The 22788-nt window shown below is 39.3% G+C and overlaps 1 protein-coding gene across 3 annotated transcripts in view; it reads left to right on the top strand.

Annotated features, from left to right (window-relative positions):
- The window catches only part of PHF21B (PHD finger protein 21B), a 164894-nt gene extending 143010 nt beyond the window's left edge, over positions 1 to 21884 (top strand). For all 3 annotated transcript variants that reach the window (XM_061358969.1, XM_061358953.1, XM_061358959.1), the window contains 8 exons: positions 3059 to 3110; positions 9059 to 9135; positions 11609 to 11663; positions 15098 to 15120; positions 16472 to 16630; positions 17592 to 17667; positions 18570 to 18673; positions 21006 to 21884. In XM_061358969.1, the coding sequence (XP_061214953.1) occupies positions 3059 to 3110; positions 9059 to 9135; positions 11609 to 11663; positions 15098 to 15120; positions 16472 to 16630; positions 17592 to 17667; positions 18570 to 18673; positions 21006 to 21230 (771 nt within the window). In that variant the 3' untranslated portion in view covers positions 21231 to 21884. The remainder of the gene's footprint in view (positions 1 to 3058; positions 3111 to 9058; positions 9136 to 11608; positions 11664 to 15097; positions 15121 to 16471; positions 16631 to 17591; positions 17668 to 18569; positions 18674 to 21005) is intronic.
- The last annotated feature ends 904 nt before the right edge of the window (positions 21885 to 22788 follow it).

The following is a 22788-nucleotide window of genomic DNA, read 5'->3' on the forward strand; positions in this document are numbered from 1 at the left end:
GTGGCTGTGCAGGGTCTATCCCAGAAGCAGGATAAAGGAGGGGGTTTCTGCCACCCAGGGTTTCCCAGGTCCAGTGGTCAGAACCCTGTCCTGGGATATAAGCTGGGAGAATTTAGTTATCCCAGAGCTGAGGAAGGTCTGGAGGAGTGGGTCACTCACTTCCTGCCATCAGCAGGGCTCTGCTGGGGATGGGGGTCAACAATTGCATACTTAATGATGGGTTTTCTCCCACCTGTGTGACTTCTGCAAAGGAATTAACTCAGGGGAGCTAATCCTCTGGGAAGCAAGTGCCTGGGGGGTTTGATTTTTTTTAATGGGCTTGGGTTTTATTCTTAAAAGAACCTGAGTACAGCACAGAAATAAACAGATTTTTTTTCCCAGGTATTTTACTTTTAAGAATTTTTGTATTAGTAAATTTTTATGTTTCTGACAGCATTTTCCAGGACATTCTATTTAAAAGAAAAAATGTTGCTGTAAAAGGTGTTTAGCTAACAGTGTTTTTAATCTCATGTAAGAAAGACAAGAGAGACACATTGAAATTATGAACTAAATAGTAATGTTTGGTCTGGACTGAAAATCTGGATTAACTGAAGCCTCCATTTTGTAGATTACTGTGCAGAGGAGAAATAGAAACAATACCAACTCTGCAATATTTGAAAGAAAAGCATTGCAGTGGAAGTAGTACTTCGAGTTGAATGTAGGGAGCTATGTGAGTGTGAAATAGCAAAGCCCATAAAAACAAATATGCTGTTAATATAATATGCTTGTTAAAAAGACTACACCTTCTACTGGGATTTTTTTAAAAGGAACCATCTTTCAAATATCTATGAAAGCTAACCCTTCCTGTGCTTAACAGTGAGATAATTATCACGTCCATTTATGAAGGCTCTTCGTATGTTAAGCAAGTATGCTGTCATTACGTTTAATTAGATATGTATTCAAATGACTTTATCATGAAGAGAGGAAATTGTTTAGCAAATACTCCAGTACTCAAATAATTTTAGTTTAGATGTCAGAAAATGTATGTTCCCCCTACAGTTTAATCTTCGGGTAATACAGGCGTTCTGCGCTCCACTGGGAAAATACAATTGCACATTAACTGTTCCAACTTTCTGATTCTATACCTAAATGTTATTACTTTCCCTCGGAGTGCTGAGATGCATCCTGCCACAAACTTTCTTTTTGGTGGGAGTGAGGTGAAGCTTGTAATTCTACTCAGTTGGCTAATTTTCTTCTCAGAACTGCACAGTGGATATCGGATCAAATATTCATCTTTCCCTTCAGGTGTGGAGTCCCCATTGTGTCTATCTGGTGGTTTAGACATGTAAGGAGTGAACATTATTGAAATCAAGGTCTGACATGCAAATGAACACATGTGCTTGCCATTACCACTGCTACGGAAGGCAGAAATATAGTGTGAATATAGCTAAATTGCCAGTGATGAGATTCTACATCACCATTTTTGTTAATCTACAGGGAGGGTTACATGCCAGAAAATTGTGGAAAGCAAATATCCCTTTCTTATGAGGTTGTTAGTTCACCTGTTTGACAAAGGTATTTTCACAGATACAAGAGGGGTGTAAATGACCAATCCTGACCCTCAGACTTTGAAGAAACCATCCCATAGCTAGATCTTTTAATCTGTCAAATGAGGGTGTGCTTGCTTTCACAATGTGACTGCATGAAAGTCAGAACTGCAAAGGAAATGATAATCCTAGTGATTTACTAGTTCATTTAATCCTGAAATGAAATGAAAAGTTGAATCATTAGGTTTTTCACAAAACAAGAAGGTTCAAACTAATTTTGACTTGGAAGTGTTCAAACATCTTTTCCTGACACTCCTTTGGATGAAACAGAATGCTTTGACCTTCTTCTGCTTAAGCACTGTATTTTAGTTTGACCTAAATCTACAGATTTTATTTGTGGTATGATAATTGCATCTTTTTTAATTGCTTTGTCAGAGTTGGACTGTGGGCTTTGCTTGCTTGGATTTTCTAGTAGCTTGGGGTTTATAGTCAAATTGTCTCTCGTGTGAAATTGCACCTCATAAAAATGCCACTTGGGTAACATGATCCAGCACATTGTTCAGCACAGCGGGAGAGGAAGAGATCCCCAAGGCCCCAAAGTACCACAGGTACTACTCAAAACTGAGCTCAGTTCAGTTTGTGCTTGAAACAACACAGCAGAATTTCAGTTTTCCATCAAAAAGATGGAATAAAAGCTTCAGCAAAACTTCTCCTGAAAAGAAAAAATTCCCAATGAAAAATCACTGACAGAAAATTTAAGATCTGCTCTAGTACTTCTCCTATTGCTGCACTGGTATGTTCTGAAGATTTGTTAGTATGGAGATGTGTTTTGCATATATATAGTGTACAAGAGTTCTGAGTAATATTTTAGATCAGATTCCTCACTGCAGAATGAGTTCACTAGTGCATCAGGAGATGTTTGTTCACTTTCTGTTGAGGGAAAATATTGGATCAGTGTACCAGTGTACCTCTTCATGATTCATGCACATGATATTATTTCTGAAAATTGGGAAGAGAAATTTCTGAAAGTTTTTTTTTGGGGGAAGGGACTTTCAATATGCTTCAGATGTTTTGTTCAGTGATGTAAAGTTCATTGGAAGTGTATCGTATCTTGTTTTACTTCATGCAGCTTGCTAACATCCAATAAAAGCAGTGCCATTTTCAGGTAGCAATAATAATACACAATTACTTCTCTAAAGAGTGGAGTAACAAAGCAGGTAGCTGCATGAAATTGAATTGATTGAATTGAATGAATTTTGATCATGCGCTGTATAAAATCAGTAGTCATACAGCATTCGCTTCATAAGTGTCTGAACTGCTAAAGTTCATATAGCCATACAAGTAGGCTGTAACTGGCCAGGCATATTTGAAGCAAATCTTCAATTAAAGTTCTTCATATTACAATGAGTTTAAATAAGATACATTTCTAAAAGACCTTTACTGGGTTTATTCTATCAATGCTAGATTTATTTATTTACTTCTTCCATGATTGTTGTAGTAGAAAATCTAACCTCTGTTTATTTTTTCTTTAGAAAATTGCCTTCATGGTAGCATTAGGACTGGTTACAACAGAACATTTGGAAGGTAAGGTGGCTTATGTTGTTTTACAGTTCCATTTTTGACTGAAATCTTTTCTGTTGGCTGTTCTGCAGCCAAGAGTAACTGGTGATTCTGTCCTCTGAAGGGCAGTGAAAGATCAGGTGAAATGTTACCTATGCACGATTGTGCTTCTCAGCCTCAAATAATGGGTGGTCTTACTTGCTCTGCCTCCCATCTCATTGCACAGCTCAAGTGGCATGAGAACCGGTTCTGCAGCCAGCACCACAGCTGTGGCATAAGGAGGCATTTGGGCTTACTCAGTCATGGCCCTTTAGAGGATGTTAACAACTGGAGTATGATAGTGAAGCAAAAAGCCTGCAAAGGCTCTGACCAGCACTGATCTGGTTGAAGATCTGGCATTTGTATTATAAGATTTTGAGCCAATTAGAAAACTGCCTCTCACAAAGGTTTTCTTCCCTCCATTTGCCCCAATTTAGCCAAAAATAAAGAAACTTCTAGTCTCATCCTGCTTTTGTGTGAGTTGCTAAGCATGCCTTCCTAAGCTTCTGAATATGAGATCAAACAAGTATTGCACATAAACTAAATGCAGTATTGAATAGGATTCGGTTTACTTTTCCAGCCTCCCAAAAATACCTTGCAAGACTTAGCAGATCTGTACCTTTCCTTGTCTCAGCTTTGTCTTTCTGAAAGCATAGATGAGAAGGATAAAAAGAGTTTGTTCAGCAAATTCGGCATGTAGTGTGAGTTGAGTTGGGGGTTTCTTGGCAGAGTGGGTTAGTTCTCATAGTTAGCTTTTGTTTACAAAAAAAGCTACAGGCTGATGTATATGTCATATGCTCAGCTAATGCAAGTTGATGTGGTTCCACTGGTATATGGAGAAAACGCTCATATATGTGTCATCTGACAATGATTCTCGATCACATAAAATTGTAATTATCATTGACATTTACCATCCATGCCATGGACAGGAAAATCATAGAATCATAGGATCAACTTGGTTGGAAAAGAGCTTTAAGATCATTGAGTCCAACCATTACCCCAACACTGACAAGTCCGCCACTAAACCATGTCACTAAGGGCTCATCTACGTGTCTTTTGAACACTTCCAGGGACAGTGATTCCACAGCTGCCCTGGGCAGCCTGTTCCAATGTCTGAGCACCCTCTCTGTGAAGAAATTGTTCCTAATATGCACTCTAAGTACTGAGGAATTTCCAGTGCACTAAATTTCAATTTTATTTGCTTTAAAGTTAGGCATGTGCTTAGATACCTTTCTGACTAAGGGGGTAGCTACCATTTTACAGCTTGATTTCTTTTTAGTAAGATTCCCTGTGCTTCTGCTCCTTGGTTTTAAGAGAAGTTGTAAATCAGGCAGAAAATAGTATCTTAATTGTAGGGTCTCTTCAATATATGCAGCAAGTTTTCTGTGGGACTTGTTGCCCTTTTTCAGTTTCTTTTCTCTTTAACTCTGCATTTTGGAAAATCATTTAATGTTCCAGTGGCTGAGAATTTGAAAGCGGTTTAGGGAAACTTTAAGCCATCGGCCTTTTAAATCCCTTAATGGTAATGGATTGAAATGGAAATTAAAAAGCTACAGCAATTCTGTGGGAAGATTTATAATGCAAAAAGTGCAAATGATGACTGGTTCTTGTTTTCTTTGTCTAAGGAAAATAGACAACATTTGAAACTATGCTGAAGTGCAAGTTATGCTTACAACAGAGAGAACTTAATTTTGAATAATTCTTTACCCTTTGATTTTATTGCAACTAATAAGTTGTTTCTATGAATTTAGCACTTATGTTCAGAACACCAAGACCCGCTCTGCTCTGTTTATTGTACAGTAAGTGCATAGACGAACCTAACTGCTACAATACTAATCCTGCAGAATCAATTCTTTCAGGCAAATTCACTTTTTATATTGCTACTAGCGTTAAATAAATGGCTCCCACCAAGAGCTATTTACTATCGAAAGGGTATTTCTTCATGAGTATTGCTGATTACAACTGTCAAAAATGTTCTTATAGCTTTCACATGCTAAGGGTTATTATTTTGGTGCTATGTCATATTTACAGTTATCAGCCATTGCTATTTATCAGAAAGCAGTGGTCATTACACAGTTCAGTTTATTTTAGTACTTCTAATGTATTTCTCATTTTTGGAATTAAACTGTATCAAGATTGGGCCATTAAAAGCTTATTCACTTAGTATCATTAATTCACAGTGTTACTGCTTTTTTTCATTTTATTCATTAGTTTTGTGGTGAAGGGCTATGATCCACTTCTAGATGGATTTCTCTGTCAGCCTAGCAGCCTTTCCACCTAACATCCAGGGGTTTCCCTTATTGGGAAAAGAGCTTTGTTCTGCAGAGCCTGAGTGTGAGGCAGGTTTTGAGGCCTTTGCCAATAAATGAATGCAGCTGCTTCCACTGACTGACATTCTGCGAGGTACAGCTTTCCCTGAAGATAAATCATCATTATGGGCCTCATAGAATGACCATACAGAATATTTACTGATGAAGGCAGCAGCTCATTGAAGCTTTACGGCCAGCAAAAAGCTGTTTCAGATTTATTCATCTCTGTCAAATGTATTACAGTGTAGAGGCTTTGAGTTTTCTTTCTGGATTGCATTTTTTAAATTAATAAACTAAGGAATAAGATAACCCAATCTTGTGATACAGTGCATGGTTGTAAAATATTAAATAACTTTCCCTAGGCTATTGGAACACCTTTTAACATTACCATTGTGTAAAAAAAAAACCCACAAAAAAAAACCCAAAAACAAGTAGATAGAAAGCAAAACTTTAGTTCAGGTAATTCTAATAATGCACATCTTGATTTACCGTAGCAAAATAAAACCCCAGAAATATTTCCATTTATGTTACTGGAATATTTTAAACAGTTAAAAACCAATTTTACTTTATTAAACCATGTTTTGAAATGAACACTATATAGCAAAAGTAACACCTAACAAAAGATTGTATACCATGTATGCTTTTGTTCTAGCTTTGTGTGATTATCGACAGATACACTCTTAAATGTACATATTATATCACAAGCATGGATATTTTTTGTTCACGTTTTCCATAAATAAAGTGCTGACATTGTGCTCATCCTCCCTGATGGCTGCATAGGGTGGAGCACATCTAGAGCTGTTTCAGTTCATTACTCTCGCTCTCTCTTTATTTCCATCTATTCCCACTGCTATTACTTTCCCCCACCAGCCAGCTTTTATCTCTGTACCCTAGCGATGCCTCTTCCAAAGCTGCATTCCAGGCATCTACCCCATGTGTGATTCAGATTCCATCAAATATTTCTGTTGCCTTGGTGAGCACATGTACCAAATAAATTTTCTCTGAAACCTGGGACCCAAAAGGGCAGAGAGCTACAGATCCATCACAGTTCTCTTGTGAAGCTGTTCAGCCCAGTTATGGACGCAGAAAGCTCTGCTGTGTTGAATTCTTTGTTTCTTTTTCTGTGCTAGTAACAAGTCATAATCTTGTATCCCTGCGACCACTTCTGAAAGACTAAGCCTGGGCTTTTAGCCTAACTGTTTCCCACCGCTACCACGAGGGTTGCTGAGATGCTGCAAGCTTTGGATTCACAGACCACATAGCATGGGTTAGCTCACACTATTGAGACAAAAGTAAGGAATCAGCAGAGGGACACGTCCTCTCTTTCTTTGCCAGCATCAAGGCACATGGTTCCTCTGTTGTGACATCTCTGTCACCTTTTGGCCTTGAGAGCATTCCCCATTCTTCTAAAGAACTGACACTGACAGGAAGAGCAACCATCTGTTTTCTGGTGGCTCTGTGGCAGGCTACTGGATCCATGTCTAGCACTTATGCTGCTGCTGAGGCACAATTCTGATGCCTAAGGTTCTGGAAGCTTCAGAATGGAGATTTCAGCATAGCCAGATGAACGTTTCATAGGGAATACTTTCATAGGGGAACAGAACTGTTACCTTTACAAGACCCTCCAGTTTGGAGCCTGTACAGCACTGAGGATGTTAACAAGATGCTGGCAGTAGTTGCAGCCATGGTGTTTATCGCACATCTTGGAGCAGCCTTGGATCACGCATTTCTTGGTAGTGAGATTCTGTATAGCTTCCTGAGTCGCATGGCAGCATATGTCTAGCTCATGTCAGACTGTGAATACAGACCTGCCTGTACTCTTTCAGTTGCCCCAGGAGAAGACACCTGCTGAGCATGTGAGGTGACATGTTCCTGTGCCAGTGGGAAAACCTAGCCAGAATATGCAAGTAGTTGCTCTTCTTTTTTTCTTGTCTATCGAGTTTCCTTCTGATACGTCCATCGCTCCAAGAGTGGCAGCTTAGCCAATAGTCTTTTGTGAATGAAGTTTCAAATCAGTATCTTGGATCTCAGGCCAGTTCAGAATCTATGCAAAGTGTTGGCCTTGTCTCTAGAGACACTGGGACACTATGTCCAAGACATGACTGACAATACTAGTACCACTTAGTATAAGGAAAGTTTGAAGTGGTTTGAGGCTCCTTTTGCTCTATGGGGAGGTGATCAACATTTGGAAGGGGTGCCTGGAAGCCTGAACTATGTGCTGGGAATCCAATTCCCATGTATCTTAAGCATCCTAAAAGCTGGACTGTGTCTTATTATTGGATTACAAGTGGGAGGTAGTGCTCAATATCCTGAAGGTCATTTTCAGGCACTGAAGATGTTCTGAAATAGACCTCTAGCTCAGACATTGACAAAAAGATACCAAAACTTCTTCAGAATCAGATGGTGTCCTGAGTTTCTGTTGGGTGTTCTCCTGGTCCTCTGGGCTGAAGCGCTGGTGCTCCTGCCAGTTCCTCTCATTCTGAGAGGTTTGCTTAGAGCCAGACAGAGGGGAGGTATCAGCGTTATGGGGATCCTCTAACACTTCAGAGCAGAGCCTAAGCTTTGCCTTACAATACTCATGTAGGAAACATTTTGGAATAGAGCATCAGCCCAGCTGTGCACACTTCATGTCATAGGATGGATTCTGGGTGTCTTTGCTTCCTAAAGTATGCTTGTTCTTACATTATTATCAAAAAAAAAAAAAAAGTAGGCTCTAAAATACATGGTTGTAATAATCTCACCATTCTGAACTGATGCCAAGAGCTGGAAAAGAAATTCTGTATGATGAAAACAAAATCCTACTTCAGATAAAAGTAGTATTAAAAATACAGATTTCAGTGGTGGAGGAATCCGTTCACTCTTTCTGGGTGTGTTTACAGAAGTATGAACATGGGTAATTGTTGCTGAATGCAGTCCTCAGCAAGTACCCTCTTGAATAGGTATTATCACTTAGTGGGAAGGAGTTACCTTGTGTTTCACTCTTTTCTGAACAGGACTGCAATTTGACGAGCCTATTTCTGTGCTGCTGTTACCAGTGACACGAATACGTGTACAGCTCGTAACAACATTTTGCATGCTTGGGATCATGATGTTGTGTATTTTTGGATGGATAAATCATCATGCCCTAGTTAGAGCTCAGTCTGACCATACCATTCTGACCATGCATTTTCTAACCTTCACAGAACAAAAGTATGTAAATTAAATTTAAAAGGATCTTTATGCTTTCGTCTGATATGAATTGCAAGGCTTAACTGCTTTAAATGCTTCATTTTTGTTAATAGCAGCCATTGATAGTATTTTGAAAGCTCTCCGTTGATGCTTGCTGAATATGTGTCTGAAGGGATCATAATAAAAATCTTGTAGGGCAGGAGAAGTCCATCTTGGAGGAAAGAAATAAAAAAAAAAAGCCTGTATTCTGAATCTTACAAGGAAAAGCTTATTAATGTCAAACCTTGAACTGCAGCAAATATCAATGCTGATGCAACCCAATTATATTTTAGAAACTGAAACTGAACACAAAGCCCAAGGGGTTGAGGGTAAGAGCATCTTGCTTAACAAGTTAGATCTACATTTTTCCCTGATGAATGAGAAACACACAATTCACATTTCTTTCCATGGTTACAGAAATCCAGAGCAAGCGTCAGGAAAGAAAGAGAAGAAGCACAGCAAATCCAGCCTACAGTGGACTCTTGGAAACAGAGGTACTTTATCATTCAGTTTCTTATCATAGTTCTGTTTCATGTCAATAAAAGGTTTAAGTGCTTCTTATGACAAGTATATATGAATGTAGAACCACACATTTACTTGCAAACAGATATTGATGTAGAAAAAAGATCTCCTCTCAGTACCTAAGCAACAGGTTTTCACTCCACAAAATCACTTGCTTCAAACTCAGATTTGTCTTAGTTTTAATAAAGGCCAAAAGGACTAAATTAATGCAGGACCTAGGTACTCTTTCACCCACACAGACAGTCCCTTTAGGTCAGAATTGAAGAACAGAAGCACTGCATTATGTTCAGACTTGCGTTGATATTTTTCTTCTCCTATGCGCCAAGTAATAAATGGAGAACTTTGCTTTTTTTTATTAGTGGTGTTCATAAAAGGGATGCGTTGGTTTAAGAATCAGTGTGCTCTGCAGGGGGTATGGAAGGCTGCATAATAAATACAATAATGCATAATTAAGAATAAAATGCTCTGGATAATGTCTGTTGTCTGTTAACAGCTATGCTGTTACATTTTTAGTAGTAGCAAAATGTGGTCCTACGCAATACTGAATTGCAACTCTGGTGTAAAGGCAGCATATAAATAGACCAAATATTTTCTGGAATTATTTTTTTATTTCTTTCTGAACTGACATATATGCATTTATTCAGCTTATTAAAATTCCACCTTTGAAATTTCACCACAGTTTGGGGTTACAATTTGAACTTCCTACAGGAATGGAATCGATTTTCAGACAGGTCTCCATTTAAGCAAGTTATTTCTGTGTTCTGAGTTAAGCCTAAAGAAAGTGATTTTTCTTTTATCATTCTTTTGTTTCTGTTTTTGTTTTTTTGTTCCTGTAATTCATTTAGGCTTTTATTTAGGTACAAGTGGTGCAGAATTTTTGGTATTCCAGCATTTCAGATTTCTGTGTTTGTTGGCAGACAGCCAACAGATGAAGCTAAGAAGAAACCCATTTCTGTAGTCAAGCTGCTTAGTGCTTGATTGTTCTTTTCATGAAAGTATTTGAGAATTTTATACTCCAGAACAGCTCTGGGCATTTGAATTCTTCAGAACTCATCAACTTCTCTCTAATGACCTCTTCAGAGCAAATACTGATGTCCGTACATTCAGTACTTAACACATTAGGAACTGCTAGTATCAAATTTGTAGTGTCTTCTTTTAGACCTTTTTGTCCCAATGAGTTCATTAAAATACTTGCAGCAGAGTTTTGTAGCTCTAGTCTGATCAGTGTGAGAAATTTAATTATCATGGAGTAGGGATAGAAGAGGTGATGGAGGAGTTTCATCCTTCTCATTATATCTATTCTCAAAAGCATATCCTGAAGTGAAAGATGGCATGGAGAAAGCAACGTCTCTGAAAGAGTCCTGTGGCTGATCAGCTGTGTCCTCATTAGGAGCTGTCATTAAGTACTGACCATGGGGAATGCCGTTCAAGTAAAATGGAGGCAGATGGTTTTTCTCTGATCAATTAGCTGCTCAGATTGATTTGCTAATCAGTGAGTTGAGGTATTTTGTGGCTTTTCAGGCATTTTGGTGCAGTTTAATTTACGGTTAGTCTACTGAATGATCTTTAATTCATGATTGTTTAAATTGAAGTTGCATATAAATTAGACTTTTTATTTGCCAATGCCCCTCAAAACGGCAGGAGCTCAGCATCTGTAGTGGTGATGCTAACGTCCTTGATTACAAAAATGTGATCACGGTCTTACGTCTTTGCTTGAATGTTGTGCTTTTTGCTTTCAAAGTTTTTTGCCCAACCTCAGTTGCTTGCTTGCTTGCTTGCTTTCTTTCTTTCTTTTTTTTTTTTTTCATAGGAAAGGGTTAAATTTCAGGTTGGGTATTTTTTGAAGGAAGAAATGTGTATTCAAAATTCATTAACAGACTGGCAGGCACCCGTGTATAGGAGAACAGTTTACTCACCACAGAATAAATCATTTATTAGCAAAACCCCTCTAATTTTCTTCCAAGCAGAGTCTAACAATGTCTAATGGAGGAAAATAGTACTGTTTCCATTCCTGCTGTACAAGTATTGGATGGCTCAGAGAACCAATTAGGGGTTATATAGGCTGTTAATGAAGCCTGGCTTGCTATTGACCAACATTGCCATCTGACAAGTTGGCAATGGGCTGAATTAAATGAGTTAAAACATCTGAGTCAGGTTTCCAGTGGTCTGCATTTATAAGTTTGGAAAATTTTGGTGACCTCAGCAGATTGAGACCACTGTCAGCTCCTAGAGGTTGTACACATTAGCCTCTGAAAAGAGAAATATTTTGCTTAGGCCCTAATACATTGCTTGCAATGTGCCTACAAACTGTAGGCAAGTCACAGAACTGGCTTCTGGATAGCTGGTTATGTATGAGGGAAGCTCGTGGGGTTGCTAATATGAAATTGTCTAAGGCAACCAGAGTACTTTTCAATGACACTGTGGTTTGTTTCTTTTCCTTTGTAGCGGAAACGCCTTGCGTCAAATTATTTGAATAACCCCTTGTTTCTTTCTACAAGAGGTAAGCATATTTTTAAACAAATATACTACTATTCTAATGACATGTTAAATATTTATTAGTAGGATTTCATATGAATTACTGTTAGACCACCATAGGGCATTACTTTGTGTAAGGTCCCTGCACTTTTTAGTGTGCAGTGAAAATAGATGGTTTTCCTGAAAAAGCAATTGAAGGATAAAGGTAAAGGTCAAAACTATGTAGAAATGGATCCAAAGTCTCTGCAAGCAGTGGAAAATCTGATCCCTCATAGTGTAAGCACCATGCAGTGAGAAGACTGATTGGAGAAAGCAGTGTTGACCAACCCCAAGTGCTTAAAATATGTATGTTGAAAAATTGGGATTTAAAAAGTGATAACTATTCTGGGCTTTCCATTGGCCTCTTTTCATCAGCTTTAAGAAACTGCTGTCCGTCCTTAACAGCTAAGGTTTTAAAAACAATGGCTGAAACCCATGCTATTTTTCTGACTCCAAGAACTGGAATCATAAATCTAAATTTGATGGCCTTGAAGATGCCTTCCAATCTGGTATGTATAAGAACTTCAGATGCTGAAAATTTGAGGGTAAAAGCCTGGAGAATGAACAATCCAGATGAGCCTTTTGGGAATGATGATGAACATGTGAAGAGGCCCATTCCAGGAAAAATGTGCGACGTATAGAGAAGGCAAAGAGCTGGGAGGTGGAGATGAAACATGGAGAACATTAAATACAGTGTAATTCTTCAGATGTGGCCCATTTAGGATTTTAAGAGAGAAACCAGGAAGCTTGACTTGCATTTCAGAAGAGAGAACACCAGTAAAGAAATGTGATTATCCTTACCCTTGTGTTGCCTTTATAATTTAAGTATATTATAGGTAAGGGAAGGTAGGCATTTTTCGAAGCGAAATATTGTCTCAGGAGCATTTGCAGGGGTAATTCCAATTAAGACATAAGTTGACAGTGTTTCAGTGGTAGCTTGATATAACTGTCAAATGTCATGTTTAGTGCTTGAGATTCATCTTTTTGGCTCTGCCTGGAATTCCTGCACCACAGGATAACCAACTGAATCTCAGCGGTGCTTCTCTCTACCTTCAAAACTTCATGTGCTAGATGCAGACAATTGGCCTACTTAGCATATGTCTCTAATGCATAGGGTCTCAGAGGACAAGAGAGGTTATTACACAGTAAACAGCTATGATAACATGCCTCTTAGCAGGAGCCCATGCTTGTGTGAGTCCCAGTGGAAAGAACATTATTCCAGGCTTAGTTTTATCTTCAAAATTAAAATTATATTTTATGATTTGTCTTATCATAGCACTTGTTTTTCCCATGTAAACACATGGGAAAAAACACAAGAGAATGGCAGTGTTAGCAAGCTGGGTTGTTAGCCCCTCAGTGGATTTCATTTAAGTTAGAGTTTGGTATCTCTGACCTTCTTTCTGCCACATTTCCCATTCTCTTTGCAAGGAAGTAGGCAAGTAAGTGACAGTGAAGTGGCTGTCTCAGAGCCACTTGGAAATCAGCACTCTCTCTCTTAAATGGTTAATTCCTCTTCAAGTCCTGTGTCTTTGGGTTCTATTTCCCAGCATCCTGTATCTGTATTGGGATGCTGCATGTTCTGACAATTTTAAGCTGGACTTCTTTACAGTAGAACTCCCCACCTCTGTAGGGGTTTGTTAGCTATGTGCACCAGGCATCACTGTGGTAGATGCTGTGCAAGCTCTGAACTGAAGATGGACACTGTCCAGACAGCTTGGCACTGCAGTGATATAGTTGTACACCTTTATTGCAGAGCTAATTTCCACTTCTCTTATAAAACGCTCCTTTAAAATAACTGTCTTTGGTTTATTTTTTCAGCAACTAGAAGGCAGAAGTGGACATATTTTAAAATGTTTAAACTGTGTTTTATTTTGTTTTTTTTTTTTTTTTTAAGTGAGCTGAAAAGAGAATTAAGCAAAGTAAAAAACTCCTGTGAAGTGCAGGAAACAACTGTAATTTCCAGAAATGCAGAAAAGAATGATTCTTGTGAATTTTGAGCAAAATGGCGATTAATCAGGGTTCATTTATCTGAAAATGTCTTACCTGAAATGAGGTCACATGCTCTGACATGTATCATTTGTAGAAAAGACTCTTCAGTTATCAAGCCTTAGCGTATCTGAATAACATTTATATCCCCTGAATAATCATGGTGTCATATCACAGTGGATCTCTGTGTGTGTATTTGTATATATGAAGTGACATCTTCAAGTCTGTGATTATTTATGGAATTCATTGCCAAAGGATCCTACAATTATTGGGAAAATAGACGAATTTATGGAAGAAAAAACCCCAGCTATCTAAGGCTGTTAAATGTAAGACTAAAGATGCAAACTCCAGGTCAGGGAAGCCCATAAACTGCTAGTATCTGTAAGGATACTTCTGCAGTAGAAATATCTACTTCGTGCTTATCCTGTTCTTGCGCATCATGCGTGAGTGGCAGCACTGGATGCTGCATCTTCATGTGTATGCATGCATCAGTGTACAAAATGAACATGTAACAGCAGGAAACAACTCACAAGTTGGTCCGTATATGAGGGATCATACTGGGACACTGTGATCAGAGGGAGCTGAAGGACAGAAATACCAGTTTGGTTGTTTCCACTTTAATCCAAAGAAAAAGGCCTCTCCATCAGCTGTTTGGCATTGGGACAGCATGCACCAGACTCTTACAAATCAGCAGCAAAAATTACAACCCACTCTGCAGTTTTCATAAAGCTGTTAAAATTTCCTGGCTTTTTATTTTTGGACCAAAGTGTGATGAATTTCACAAATATTTTTATGAAAGGCTTGGTCTGCTTTCCAGTAAGCTCCAGTGGTTCTTGTTCTTGTCAGGCTGTGAATGCAATCACTGCAAGCTCAGTTCATTAAAAGGTCAGGAAATCTTGGCATTTTGGGTGGGAGGAGTTTGATGATAAAGAGCTGATGATAACACAAAGCTGACTCCCACAGATAGCTGACTATTTTGGCCATGAATCAGCTGAACATTTAAACATGTGGTTAACGGTAAGTCAGCGGCACCAATTTCATACTCCAAGTTAAGCATCCACTTAAGTGCCTTGCTGGTTCAGGGCCAGACTGTTCATCACCCAGCAGGAAGGCTGAAGTCCTTAAGAAGGACTTTTTGACTACTGTCAGGTGGAGAGGAGCTCGGTATGAACATTTCTGAAAATCTGAAATGGAATGTGCTTCTCATACTATGGCATTTTAGCATCGTGGGATGCCTGCAGTGTACATTTTAAAATCTCAGATGCTAATCCCACCACTTGCTGTTGCATTCTATCCTGCCCACATTAATTTTGGCAATGTCCTGATCTCTTGTGTCACCGCTTTAATGAAATTACTCTCATAGCTGAGAACTAGCATTCACTGCAGTGACGTATTTCCCACTAATCTGTTCTTTGCCCTTCTTTCACATGCTAGCAAATGAGGATGCGTTCTGGAAGGTATGTGTAGCAAAATTTGTGTACTACCAGTGTCTTTCTCATCACTGTGTAATTCAGTGCTTGCTTCTGATTATTTTAGTCTCTATCAAGGTACAAAATGGCAGTATTCTCTTTGCCTTTCATATTGCTTGTGTGAAACATTTCCCACGTAACTAAATCTTTGAGCCCCTAAGTTAGAATTTCAAAGAGATGAGCTCTTGTGCTTTCATATGCAAGAAATGGCTTGAGTTTAATCCCTTTGTTGAATCCACTGATTGAGAAATTGCTAGTCCAGATTTTTGGGTTTAATGAAAATTTTAAGAAAAATTGCTAACCATTCTAATTTGTATAGATGAACTCTCTTTACACGGAAGTTAAAATTAAAACTTTTGGGGCAGGGAATTTCTAAAGAGTGATTTTTTTAATGGGACTGAGTTAGAATTCAAGATATAAGCCTAAAACTATCATGACACATTATAATTAATACCCCTAAAAACGAAATTATGCTTTTGGAATTAACTAAGATACAAAATTATTATTCTCCTTCCTGAAAAAGCACTGGGAAAATTTAGGAGTTTTTATGATTCACAAGCCATGAGAGTTTCAAAATCAGTATCTCCTTTATTAAAATGCACTTAATTATACAAAGAGCAATTAATGTTGCCACCAGATTAGCATAACAATTTACTACATGACATTGTAACTTTGTTGATGAGTCTTAGTTCATTTTAGATATCTCTTCAGACAAAGTAGTAATAAGTCTTGTTGGAGAAAGGGTGTCAGAGCAAGTCTGTACAGAGAACAATTAGGGCCAGCGAGAACAGAGGAACAGAGGAGCCCTCTAGAGGGGTTCATAAAAGAGGGTGCATAGCAAAAGGCTGAACATACCATTTTCCTAGCTGCTCTTTGAGCAATGGGCTTAAAACATGGAGCTGTGCTTTTTCCCACGAAACTTTTTCTTGCTTATTTCTTTCTGGTTTGGACATGAAGAACAAGTGATCCACATACTGACTTTGACCTACACTTCAAAATAGAGCTGTGCATGATGATACATGTGTTGGAGTGACACATTATCACAAATAAATAAATTAATTCCTGTGTCACAAAGTGGCTATATTAGTCAACTCTCTCTTGTGTTTGTTTGATTACTTGGGTTTTATTTCACTGTTTCAATTTATGCAATTTGCTTCTGGCTCTTTTGTTTGTTTGTATCTGTTCCTATCATACACCATTATTTCTGTCTTCTACAGAGGCCAGGCAATTAGATTTTGTGTTTGAATGAGCCTGTTTCAACAGAGGCCTTGAATACGCTATAGAGAGGAATTGCCAATGCATTGATTTTACCAAAGCCGTCCATTTTCTTCTCTTGCAGAATGAAATCCACCATGATGAACACTGCACTGCTTGCAAGCGTGGTGTTAACTTGCAGCCCTGTGGCACATGTCCCAGAGCATATCACCTCAACTGCTTGGACCCACCCCTCAAAACTGCCCCCAAGGGGGTTTGGGTCTGTCCAAAGTGCCAACAGAAGGTAAGTTACGTGGAGCATAGAACCCAGAGAAAAAGAAAATGGGAGAAACCTTGAATTTGTGTACCACTAAACTAACCTGTAGTCACAGCTTAGGGGACTACCTTAGCTAAAGTAATACCAAGAGGTTTTTAGTACAGTTTGCAGCATTTGGTTCTGGTATTTTCATTGTCCTAGAGTTAGAACATACACTGAGTTTCTTAGCCTCCCTGTAATCACATCTTCTGAGATTCGTCCTCTTAAAATGTCTCTTCTTTTTTCCCGTTCTGTACAATAAAACCACCACGATGTAGGGTTGTCAGGCAAGTAATGAAAATCTTACAGATGAGGGAGAAAGTGTCAGAAGGGTACATTGTTCACCAGTGGATCTGAAAGCTATGGTTTTTACACACAACTGTTGATCAGCATGTCAGAAATACTAATTTATTTATTTGCTGTGAATGATGTTGACTGCATGAACAGGACAAAGACTATTAAAACAGTGTCATTAAATTGTAGAGTGGAGGCTTAGATTTTGTGCGTTAGAGTTTAGCACTGAGATAATTTATGCTTCTTTGAAAATGTCAAGGGAAAGTTCCTGTATGCAGTTGCAGAGATCAGAGCAGCCCACGATTAGATCCGTACAGTCATGTTTTTATATGGACCATGCTGGGCAGACAACACTCCTGACAGTGTAGATATCTGCATGTCAGGGGCTGAAGAATGTCTTCTGGCCATGGCAAGAAGAAACAGGATGTGTAACCCCCTTTTACCACTGTTAGGTAGTGCTGTTTATAGTGATGTGTAAAGGGGTAAGCCCCAGTGGAGAAGGCTACTCAAAGTATTCTCTCTTTACTTTTCAGCTTGCAGATTCTGAGACAAGGACCCTAGATCTGGTCCTGCAGAGCTGTGAGGCTGCAGGAAGAAAAACATTAATGTGTGTCTTTGTGGAGTCCTAACTTTTTATTGTTTCCTGGGTTTTTAGGTGTTAAAGAAAGATGACAATGTGCCATGGACTGGAACTCTGGCTATTGTTCACTCTTACGTTACTCATAAAACAGGTAGGGATTAACACGGCTATTGACAAGGGGTTCCCTACTTGTGACATGCGATGCCTTTTGGGTCCTTCATAGCACTAATATTAAAGTAGTGTTGTAATACTACCAGGTGGATGACATTAGTAAGCCTGGGAACAGAAGGTCACTTTCTCTCCCCTTCCCCTCATGGTGGGCTAACTTCTCTCTTTAAGGAAGCTGCAATTGATCCCTCAGGACCTTCACCCTGTGGAGGAGCCTGTTATGAAAGTGGTGCCTTCCTAAGAACAGGCCTAGAAATGGGATTTTGAGGCAGAATTATTTCAGGCTGGGAGGTAGAGAGACACAGTCAGGCTAGGCAGAGCCATGTGATTGGGTATGTAGTACGATGCCAGACTAATGTCTCTGAGACCACAGCAGTATTAGTTCTTAATTGTTTCAGTATTATTTGGAATCGTAATCATTAGTGTCAGATGTTGTATGATATCTGTGCATTGACCATTACTCTTTTTTAGTTCCCTGTTGCACTCCTATAATGGGCTGTTCGGGGCATTAGATCATATTTGTAAGGAACTTTGCAGAGGTCTGGTACTGTTAAGATTGTGTTTTTCAGTCAGGGTCACTAACTGTTGCCATTCCAGGTGACTGACCTGTTCTTAAATGCCATTCAACTTTCTCTCGGAGACGTCTGCAAAACATGTGGTCTAAGAATTAATTTTAACTTACCTTAAAGGTGCACTATAGCTTTTGGCTTGTCCTGTGTGCAAGCAGAAACTCCAGATTTATTTGCCTGTATCTGCTGACAAAAGGCTAATGAGACCTGAAACTCGCTATTCAAAATACATTCTTCCATTTTCTTCTGTTAAGCACACAGTTTTGCCATGTGTCCTTTTCTTAACTTCTGCATCCTTAACCTTATTGTTCCACAGTCAAAGAAGAAGAGAAACGGAAGCTATTAAAGAGAAGCAGTGAGCTGAAGAATGAGCATAGACAGTTAGAAGAAAAAGATCGACTTCTCAACAATGCATTGAAGGTAGGACACCTGACTGGGGACACAGAGTCTCCTGCAGAGATGTTGATAAAGCATTTATGCCTGAAAAACTGGTATTTTGTGGGTAGGAAATGATTTATGCTCCCAAGCTATAGCTGTTCAAGTATGAATGTGTTTCTGAGGAAAATCATGGAGATTTCCGTAATGCACAAAAGCAAGCTGCTTTGGCAGGCTGAGGAGGAGAAACCGCCTGAATTCGTGTTGCACACAACCCCTCCTCCTTCTCCCCCTCCCAAAATAGCCATGGATTCCGTCTTTGTAGTGCCATACACAGCTCTTATCTACCCATTGACTCTAAGGCACTTCCATTCTCCAGGTGAAAAGTTTAGTCAGAACCGTATCCTTCAGTGGTGTCTGCATATCTATTAGCTCAAAACTCTTGAGATTAGGTAGAAATAGCCATCTTTATTCGACTAACTGGCTGAATGTTGTAACAGCCACTCCATAACTGGAAATGGATTCACAATAATTTCTCCATGAACTCCTTTCAAAGCTAAATGTTGACTGGAGATGTCTCCCATGTTATACCATGCTATGAGGACCAGTCTCTGGCACTAATGAATGAAAAGCCATAATTCCTATCCTCCATGGCTGAAGGAACTTATCTGGGGCAACCTCACCTCAGGCCCACTCATAAGGGGAAGCTTCATAAATTATTTGAAACTTTCTTACCCTGGAAAAATCAAAGTGGCAGCTGCAGGAGTAACTGGTCACTACTTGTTTTACCATTGCAGTTATCCAGAGGAGGCATGTTAAAATATTTATCACATTTAAAATAGAGTGGAAGGAAAAGCAATAACTTATTAAAAGACATCACAGTGGGGAAGTGGGTATAGCCACCATCAGCACTAATGGAAACACACGTATGTATGAAGAAGTGACTCGGGGGTACGGAATATCTTTAGTATGTAGGAGAGTGCAGTGGGATGAGGTGTTTAGAGAAAGAAAAGCATTTGAGGATGCAGTCAGTTATCAGGTGTATGTCAAGGCTGTCAAAATCAGGAAGTTCCTACCTAAGCAGAATCAGGTTCTTTTAGTGGGCAGCACTGTCTTATTTGAATTGTAATATCAGCCAATGATTGTCTTTATTGGAGATACATCCACTTGAAAGGAGAAAACAATTAAAGTTGTTCTGGCACAGAGCAATTTCATTTCTGATATTTACCTTAACATAGATTTGCATTACAGAGAACACTCTCATATACACCATAGGTGGAATGGTATTATTTGGTAAAAACAGAACATGATTTATCATTCACCTGGGATTTCATCTTTCTAAAACAACCTCTGAGCAGCTCCACATGGTTGCCTTTTCAAACAGCTTGACTTTCAGGTCAGCATTTCCTGCTTCCCCAGGACTAGAGAATCCCCCTGCCCTGAGCAGTCTAGACTATAGCAAGAGAAGAGCAAGTAACCAGTTTTGCAAGACCCCTGGGCCATCTGAGAGAAAGAAAACATGAGGTTTCAGATACTAGAGGCCACCATCCTCTTCCATCTGGCTGACAGGCTCAGGGTTTTGTGCTCTCATATATAGTCCCTGACAGGCCAGTTGACAGTGTAGAGAATGGGATGTTAGCTGTAGCAGTATGTGGTTGGGGAGGGAAAGGAGAATTACGGATTCTTTCTTATGCCTTCATGGAGAAGAGGGAGATTTGGGAATCCTTTGTTTGGCTCTTGGTCTCACACTCATTTCCATGTAGGTTTGTATGAAATGTTTTCAGTGATTGTGGGGTGCAGTTTGGCCACCCCATAGGAAAAGCCTTTCTTGTGACTGCAGTGGTATAACAGTAGTTGTCTTAGATCAAATTTTCCACCAGAAAAATATTGACATTATCTTCAGGAGATCAACTTAGCTTCACAGTACTGACTCCCTAAAATGTGTGGCACGTATGAAATGCATCATGGTGAGGTTTATCGCTCAAGTGCTTATCAGTGCCTTTTGGTAAGATGTAGAGAACTCACTGTTGTTTTTGGTACTTCTCAGTAATACAGCTATCGCAATCCCATGCTAGTAATCAATTTGAAGTTCAGAAGGCATTTCTGCCAGACTGTCTGCAGGTTGAGATCGGAAACATCCTCTGAATCCACTTGTACTGGGACAAATATCATTACCTTAGACAGTTTCTGCAGTGTATGCAGCACTGGTGATTACTCCATTCGTTAAGCTGTGGTTTTGCTATCCCCAAAGGAGAATATGCTTCATTTGCATAGGACATGCACTCAAGACAAAAAAGGATGTTTGGAGAGATGTTTGACACCAATTTGAATGTATTCTCAGTCTTTCCTTCTCTCTCCCCTTCTCTTTATTTGACAGAAATGCTTAGAGCTAAAAACCAGCCTGTTGGCCCAGCAGAAAGGGACTCAGTCATCACTGGAACGTCTCAAAACCCTCATTAGACTGATACAAAACGAGCAGATGATTCAGGTTACCATGACGACCACCACCACCTCCTCCCTGCTAACTGTCCCTTGGATCAAACCCTCCCCTGCCTCCGCTGCCATGCACAAAGCCTTGCAGCAATCACAGGGTAACAACTGACAGAGCTGGCTGCCAGAGAGCAAAAGAAGGGGGGAGAAAAAACTTTATACACATGCGCAGAGGAGAGATTAAACTGAAACAAAGGAGAGAGAAGGAACAATCTCAGTTTTGATACGCAAAATAGAAACTTCCAGACCAAGCAGCCCAGTTTGTAGGTCACTGTGGCAGCGGGTTCCCACGGAGTGGGTTGTGCTGCGGTTTTGTATTTGCCGAGACCTTCAGTGCTTATGAGATTTTTGTTGTTATGTTGGCCTTAATGTATTTATGACTGAGGATGAACAGGAAAAGAATGGCCGATAGGAAATGGGATATCCTTTTGTGGGGGGCAGACAGGTTTTCAGTTCTGCTTTAAAGGGAAAATTTTCAATGCAAAGAGTTAGTGAGTTAGTAGAGAAGTAGTTGGGTTGAGAGCTATGTGTGGGAGGGAAATTGGTGAGATAACCAGAAACTGAACTACTTAGGACTCGAGATGGATTCTTATCACAGGAACAAAGTTGGCCCCGTTGATTCAGATGACCTGGAGATGGGGCCATGTTGATGAGAACAGCGTCACAGACGCTCACAGAGCCTTCGAAACAAAAGATCCTTTTTTTTTCAGTATTATTAGAGTTGAGAATTGCAGATATTTAAATAAAGAAACTGTATGAAGTTAGCGTTTCTAGTAAAATATTGAAGTATTTTCATGCTGATGCTTCTGTATATGCGTTCCGAAGTATTTAAAAAAGTATGACTGTAAAACTCCTTACTTTTTTGCAGGTCCTTTTTACTTATTTTGCTATCAGTGTATTTTTCTCATGGAGTTTTTGTGCAAGATTTAGCATAAACCATAATAGTGGAAATCTTTGGCAGGTTGGGTTTTATTTTTTAAAGAGATTATTTTGGGTTTTTTCTTTTTTGTTAATTTGGGATTTTTTTTTAAGGAAAAAAGCAAATAAATAGTCTGTCTTTTGTTTCTTGCACATACAGATAATATGCCAAAAAGATAACTTTACATTTTTGTACTGCATTTTTATTGTTAAAATATGTAACTTGATTTTTTTTTTTTTTGTTCTTAGAATTTTTCTCTCTCTCTTTTTTTTTTTTTTTTTTCCTTGCAGAAATATCTGCTGAAACGGTAGAGGAAAAAAAAAAAAAAAAAAAAGAACCCTGCCTCCAGGGGTTGTTTCTCGTACTGGATAATATCAGGAGTTCTGGGGGAGGGACAGGGCATGGAAATTTTAAAGGGTTTGTTGGGTTGGTGGGGTTGTTTTTTTTTTGAAACTTGATTCCTTTTTAATATTTCGTTGGAGTTTAGCACATTTGGGAAGTGTTTAGCATTAGCCTGAGAAAACCCCAGTGCGCCTGTTTGTCTCACTAGCTAGTCTTCCTGATACTGCAAGGGTCCGCCTGGCCCCCCCCCACAGGCCTCAGGGACCCCATCACCCTGTGGCCTGCCTGGGAAGGTAGCTATGGGCACCCCGGTTTTTCTCAACATCACACCACTCACCAGATGCCATCGTCTCTGTCGCTCATGAGTTCTCCATCAATTAGCACAACAGGTACTTAAGGGAAGCAGGAA

The sequence above is a fragment of the Neopsephotus bourkii genome, unplaced genomic scaffold (assembly GCF_033783945.1).
Source record: "Neopsephotus bourkii isolate Nb327-2 ecotype Australia unplaced genomic scaffold, CSIRO-AGI_Nbou_v1 NB_107, whole genome shotgun sequence".
Taxonomy (NCBI): Eukaryota; Metazoa; Chordata; class Aves; order Psittaciformes; family Psittacidae; genus Neopsephotus; species Neopsephotus bourkii.